This window comes from Merops nubicus, unplaced genomic scaffold, assembly GCF_000691845.1.
Source record: "Merops nubicus isolate BGI_N331 unplaced genomic scaffold, ASM69184v1 scaffold16820, whole genome shotgun sequence".
Classification (NCBI taxonomy): domain Eukaryota; kingdom Metazoa; phylum Chordata; class Aves; order Coraciiformes; family Meropidae; genus Merops; species Merops nubicus.
The window spans coordinates 29,437-36,751 of record NW_008583709.1 but is presented as its reverse complement, the minus strand read 5'-3'; the positions used below and the strand labels follow the sequence as shown (position 1 = coordinate 36,751).

The following is a 7,315-nucleotide window of genomic DNA, read 5'->3' as shown; positions in this document are numbered from 1 at the left end:
CTCTTTTATTTGATTTTAGAAATATTTGTACAACTTTGTTAAACTCTGAACATATCTATTTTATGCACTATACTCAAGTACTGTACAAAACTGCAATAAATGACACTATACGACTACATATGTCTCTACTAGAAGACATCATCATAAAGGTGTATCTGTTTTTAACGGTCAACTAATAACTGCTAATGTATGTGTGAATCAAAATATTTTGGATTGGCCAAGTATACTAAAATCTAAATACAGTACACAATTGTTACTCATGTCATGATTTCCCAGGCCTTTAGGGGCATAAAGAATCTTTGCAAAGGCTCAGATGAAAAACAATTTTACTGATCAGTATTAAACGTTCATATAAAATTGCAAATGGCAGCTCCAATTTTGTTATATTTGTATATATGAAATACAGTTGATACCTACTGATGATGTATGACCTTTTATTAAAAAAATAACATTCAAATCTTAGCAAAACCATTTCTAGTATACAAAGTTGTTGTAAAGTTATGTCAGCGAAATGTAAAGTTGCAATTTACAAAAGCAGCAGTAAATTTTCTTATATGGACAACTTCCTGAACTTAAATCATGGTTCTTGTTTCCCTTGAAAACAATGTTTTCTGGGACAAATACAAGTAAATCTTTTAATGGCAAGTTTTAGGTTAACATTAAGCAAGGAAAAAGAGTGTATTATATTACTGATATATTTAACCCTGAAAAATTTCTGAGCGCTTTTCTGAACCTGACAATAATCCAATCAAGAACAAAAGCAAAAAGGAAAAAAATCTAACTTTGCTGAACCAGACAAGCTGGCTTAGCAACATCAAATAAATAAAACAGTAAAAAGAATAAGAGTTTCACTAGCAGAAGTTGGTTCATATTGGAAATTTGATTAACACTTGCTTTCCCTTGAAATCAATTAGATGAGTTTATTAACAACTCCAAACAGGACAGAAGTAAGAAACTTGTGGGTTTTGCTGTATAGTAGTCTTTACTACCTTTTCAGCCTAACTAGTATCCAGAATATTTGTGAACAATAGAACTATACGACCTCCGCACTCTGTTATGTACATGGGTACTGCTATTGTACGAAATAATTACACCTTTTTAAAAAAATCACTTTTTTAAATGACAGTTTATTTCATTAAAGTAGAATTAGTTACTTTATAGAAAAATATTTTAACTTTAAATTAAAAAAATACTGTTCCTAAATAATTATGTAGGATCATATCTTCATTTCATTGTACGGAGAGAATATAATTCTATATATTTGAATGCTAGTTTAACAGAACTCTCCTGGGTATAACTTTTAAAGAGCTGGCTATGTTTGCCATGGGTGCTATCTGTTTATAGACCCATGAATTAACACTGTGTCCCTCCTTTGGAGATACACAGGTAAGACGTCTATATACACTCTATACATAATGGTTCACAGATTAGCAGTTATTAGTCGTACTGTACATAGCAAACAACCTATCTGATTAGAATAATGCTTTAAGTCCTCAGTGCAATTCAGCTTTTAGGTCGAAGGTGCAAAACCAAGTAAGACAGGCTCCCTGTTTAAATATGTAGCCCAATACACTAAATTAAAAGTACCAAATAAGACTGGAAATACTATTCTAGACATTCTGTCGATTTTGCTAACACTGTTGAATGTCTTCTTTGCTTCCTGTGGCTTCGCTTCTGGTTTTGCCTTGTTGGGTTCTGCAGTTGTAGCACTCTTGGAGATGGTTGGTAGCACTGAGTCCTTCGTAATATTTGGAGCATAGTTGGCAACAGCTACTGCATAGGCATTGTTTTTCTTAATGACAGATGCTTTTTCTTTTTTCTATTGGAAGACAGCAGGAAGATAAATATTTAATGTGTATTTGCCAGAACAGATGCAAAAAAACATCATTTCAAATGCAGAAGAAACAAATGAGTCTGTGTAAGTATTTTAAAGTAAATACCAAGACTACTGTGCTGATAAATTCAAATATATAAAAAAAGCCAGTTCTAGTCTGTCCAAAGAGAAGGTACAGGTAACACAAGAATGCTCTAAAAACATGGACTCCTGCACAATCAAAAGACCTACCGAAGTTATATGCAGTTGTAAGAATAATTAGCTAAGAACTGCTCTATCTCTGGCTGCTTTGTAGCTGCCTCCTTACAAAAGAATTGCAAGGTATTAAAAAATGTTCTCTGATAAGAGAACTAGGAGGAATGAATGGGTGGACTGAGAAAAAAAAGATTACCAGGCATTGTAATAAAAAGAAAATTTGGCCATCTTTCCCAGTAAATCTAGCAACACTATTATTTGAACATCGAATCCTGTACCACCAATAAATGAAGAAATTTCAGTAATGGTCTCTTTTCAAGAGATTCTGGAGAAATATGTGTGCGTTTATATTTATATATACATAGACACACACACACAGAGAGGTCAGAATGAGATTGCAATTAAGAGAAAGGAGGACTCCAGCCCGGTATTTAGAGAAGTGAGCTGAGAACTAGCCCAAGAACTACTTCTGGTTTTCAGAAATTATTGTTTAAAAAAAATGCATAACAGTGATGAAAATGGAGATTAAAACCTAAAAAAAAACCAAACAGAAGATAAGAAAAGTGGGATGGAATGACAAAAATTAAATGAAGTTCAACAAAGGGAAATTTAAGTCCTGCACCTGGGTAGGAATAATGTCAAGCGTCAGTACAGGATGGGGCTAGTGGGCTGGAAAGCAGCTTTGCAGAAAAAGCCCAGGGGGTCCTAGTGGACATCAAGCTGAACACAAGCCAGCAACGTGCCCCTACCACAATGAAGAGCAACAGCCTCCTGGACTGCATTACAAAAAGCATTGCCAGCAGACCAGGGAAGCCCTGGTGAGACACATCTGGAGTGCTGGATCAAGTTCTGGGCTCCCCAGTTCAAGAGTGACATGGACATAACGGAGTGAGTCCAGCTAAAGACTACAAAGATGACTTAAGGCCTGAAGCATCTGAAATATGAAAGGCTGAGAGAGCTGGGACTTTTCAGCCTGGAGAAGAAAAGGCTCAGGGGGGAATCTTAATAATGTATATAAATATCTGGTGGGAGAGAGTTAAGAAGACCAGAACAGAATTTTCTCAGTGAGGTTGAGTGAAAGCACAAAAGGCAATGGGCACAAATTGAACTACAAAATATGCTATTTAAACGTACAAAAAAACCCTGTTAACTATGAGCGTGACTGAGAACTGGAATGGGTTACCCCGTGAGGTTGTTGAGTCTTCATCCTTGGAGATATTAAAAACCTGTCTGGACATGACCCTGAGCAACCATCCTTAGCTGACCCTTCTTGGAGCAGAGGAGTTAAATTTTACAGTTTCCAGAGATACCTTTCAACCTCAGCAATTTTGTGTTTTTAAGGGATTGTGTATGCTTTCAAATGGCTAAAGTCCAGCCAATGGCAGTCCCATGGAGAGGCTGTGTCTATAAATAGATATGGGGATGTATAGATAATGAGTATAGGTTTAAGTTTTTAGACATATATAGGTACATAGGCTAGCCCTCAATAAGAGCGTAATGCTATAAATTAATGCAGCAATCCCAAACTAAGGAACTGCTAACAATCTACAGGAAAGAATGGAAGGATGTCAGTTTCTCAGAAAGCAAGGCTCTTCACGTATAATTTGAAAGTAGGCAAATAAATATTAAACTCAGTCCATCTCTTCCACAAAATATGGAATTAAACAGACAAAGAAATAGTTAACTTCTGTATTGGTTTGGTTTACTTCTAATTTAATGGAAGTGGCACAAGTGAGGGAATTTTTGTGACAGTTCTCATATGGGTGTATTCCAGTTTTTTACTTCCACTGGGAGGCATCTACCCAATTTCCAATTTTGTTCTAAATTAGCTCAAGCTTTATATTTATCAGGGCCATCTACAAAACTTTTAAGATCCTCATGGTGAGATGTTGTGCCCCAAATAGCTTGTCTCAGGAGACGCTGTCACGTAAAGAGAAAATCTGTCATCAGGTGGTGATTCAGCATTATTCCTTATTGACTGGAGCATGAAAAAGGGCTGATCAAATACATAGCTTGTCCCTGCATCTGCTTTTCTGTGAGATAAATTCCATGTTGATAGCATGTAGAAGTGCATTTCCATACATAACATGAACACAGATGATTGTCACTGAGGAAACATATTTCACTTTATTTGGTGAAGAGTAAGCCTGACTTCAGATGCACAGATGCATTCAGCAAAAACAAGAGCAAATTACCAAATTAAATTATGAGAAAAAGTCTAATTCATCTATAATTACTTCCTTTCAGACACATTCAACGTGTTTTTAAAAGGTATCTATAAAACCATTAATGAGTCCTGCATTATAAAGATGAACCATACTTTTGTATGAGAAACTATGAATATGTTAAAAGTTTAGATTTTCTTAAATCATTTTGAAGAAAATAGAGAAGTAGACATCTGAATGGTATATAAATCTTAAAATGGAATAGCTGATTTTTTTATTCCTAGGGAAGGAACACTACTAAGACGTTCAAGAGCTGTCACTCCTAAGATCATGAGACAACACTGTGATATTAATTTAAAGGATCAGTCTGGATGATCAGACAGTTTATAAGGGCTCCCTACATTATTACAATCCCAGGGTAATGTACCAGCCTGAAAAGCTTCACTTGTGACATGCTGATAAACTTGTAGTGATTTGGTATCTACTTCTAGCATGAGGGAACAGATCCTGACGCTATGGATAGTTCATGCCCTTCTGGAAGCCACAGGGAATTATAAACAAAGTACTCATCTCCTCTAATTCTCTACAATTAACGGAACATTTTGCTTCTTTATGCATTGTGCTTTATGCATTCAAAGTGCTGAGAAACCACCAGTTAATTAAACTTTGCTTCACGTCTACTGTTATCGTCTAGGAAGCAAATAATAGCCTATCCTCTTTTAAAGAGAACCAAAGAAATCAGAATATTCTTTGTCAGAAGAAATCCTCTTCCACTGGTAGAATCAGAGACTGGGATAGGACAAAATTATATAATATAGTAAGTCAGTCAAAATAAGAAATCAGCTTTAACATTTGTTCTGTGCTACTAAAGTTATGAACTGCAAAGCTTGCCACAAAATTTAGGTAAAACAACAGCTCATTTTGTTTAAAAAATAAGTTCTGTCAGGTTAAAAATTCTTCATGCAATCATACCTACACTACTATCAGTATCAGAAAATTAAGGCATGAATGTGTTTCTGTGCACTCAGCATCAATATATCACAGGTGAAGAAGTACTCAGAATTTTGTGCAACTGCTATTTAAACAAATTTTAAAATATCTACATTTTAAAATTATTGTTTACATTTCATTAGGAATAAGATACAGAATACTGAAAATGTTCAAAACCTCTATATTTTGTTATTAATAGTTCTGAGATATACAGGCATTCAATTGTTTTTCTGATTCTTAGTTATCAGGAAAATTGATAAAGTTTATATCTTTCTGTAATCTTTTTCTGATTTCCTACTCAATCAGATTAAAGAATTAAAAAGTAATCAACCAATACAATCTGGATTAAATTTTCTGAATAAACAGACAAACAGTTGTATCTGACGAGTCAAGAAGCAAGTCAGACAGTTCTCAGCATTAAAAAAAAAGTACTTGATAAATAATTCTAGATTATTGAGACCAAGTGACATTAGCTACATCAGGCCAGACATATTTTTTTTTCAGCACAGAAAATGCATCTACATTCTTTTGATTTAAAGCATCACATGTTATTTCTTTTATATAGCCAACTTTATCAAAACTACATATTACAGCTCTTTTAGGGCAATTGACTGGAAATAGGTCTATTTCCTTAGGACTTACCTTATCATTCACTACACTTTTTCCATCCCAGGCCCATCCTCGTTTTGTGAAATAATTTACTGTTGCAAATTCAATTAACGCAGAGAAAACAAATGCATAACAAACAGCAATAAACCAATCCATAGCTGTTGCATATGCTACTTTGGGGAGTGAATTTCGAGCACTGATGCTCAGTGTTGTCATTGTCAACACAGTTGTTACTCCTGGAAAGGGACAAAAAAAGAGAATATCAACAATTTTACTTAGATTTTGAACATTAAGAAAAATACAAACAAAAATTATTATAGTATGTTTGTGAAACATAATGGAAAATTTATTTATATAAGTTGTTGACAAACTGTCAGAAGCATATTAAGAGATCCATTTTAATTAATTTTTGGATCTTGGCTATCAGGTCAGGTAAGGGACATAATTAACAATTCTTTAATGGAATCGTAATGTTTTGCTGCATTATAGTACTAATGATGAATATGTTAATGTTTGGTGGCTGGCTTTATTGCAGTGACTGCAGGTCTGGCACCCATCTTTACTGACAGCACCACACAAATTGACCTTTGTTAAGAGAAATAACGATTTTTTTATTTTTTTTTTTTTATCCCCAGTTGCTGTCTCACTAACCACCCAGTGACATAGTTGAAGACATAAACAAGTCCAGCTTTCATTCAGGTAACATGAATTTTTGTCTAGAACAGTGTACTGAGTTGAAATGCCAGATTATTATAACTGTATATTATATCTCAGGAAACAAGACTTGATGATCCAGGAAGATGGTTCTTTCACTGCGGCAGTTACTAAAAGCACTTTACAGTACTTTGTATATAATGAAGGCCCAATAAGAAACCGAGAATTATACTCCAAAAAAAAAATCAGAAAAAAAAGATCCACGGGAGGAAAGGAAGAGAAGAACATTTTTCCAAATCAGTTTTAGCAAGCAGAAAGCCACAGCCACAAACACAGTCTTCATTCCTTAAGTAAATAAATTTTTCCACCTCAGGCTGAATCACACTTAGACAAACAATTCCCTTTATGGCACACCATTAAATACATCTCTAGAATGAAAAACAACCCAGTGACAGCACAGATCAGCAAACCTACACTCCGTTATGACAGGCAGAGAAGATGCCATGGCAGAAGTATTAGTAACCACACATCACAGCTTCAACAACTACACACTCATAAGAGCATTCCCTGGAGAAAGTCCTTTCCCTAAGCCAGATCCTCCACTGTCAGAATTGTGTCAGCTGGGTTCTTCAGGATCAGCCTAGCTCAAATTCTCCTTCTGCTACAAGAGGAGCATTTTTAACCACTGTGTAAGAGGGAAGACAGACAGCAATTACATCTACTCAGACTTTTTCAGGCTTTTCAATTTTCATCCCTTCCGTAAAGAATCTCCATCTCTGAGGTTGCTACAGAGGATGACAGGGCAAAGCTAAGTGGCCTCACCACTACTCTCCCTTGACGCAGTTCTAAAGGCCTGTGCAGCAGGGAA

General features: G+C 35.3%; 1 protein-coding gene across 1 annotated transcript in view; it reads right to left on the bottom strand.

The window, feature by feature from the left end:
- Positions 1 to 1,277: 1,277 nt before the first annotated feature.
- GABRA2 (gamma-aminobutyric acid (GABA) A receptor, alpha 2) overlaps positions 1,278 to 7,315 on the bottom strand; it is a gene marked incomplete at its 5' end in the record, with an annotated part of 27,941 nt that continues 21,903 nt past the window's right edge. The window contains 2 exons of the mRNA XM_008941935.1: positions 1,278 to 1,819; positions 5,827 to 6,029. Coding sequence (XP_008940183.1) covers positions 1,511 to 1,819; positions 5,827 to 6,029 — 512 coding nt within the window. The remainder of the gene's footprint in view (positions 1,820 to 5,826; positions 6,030 to 7,315) is intronic.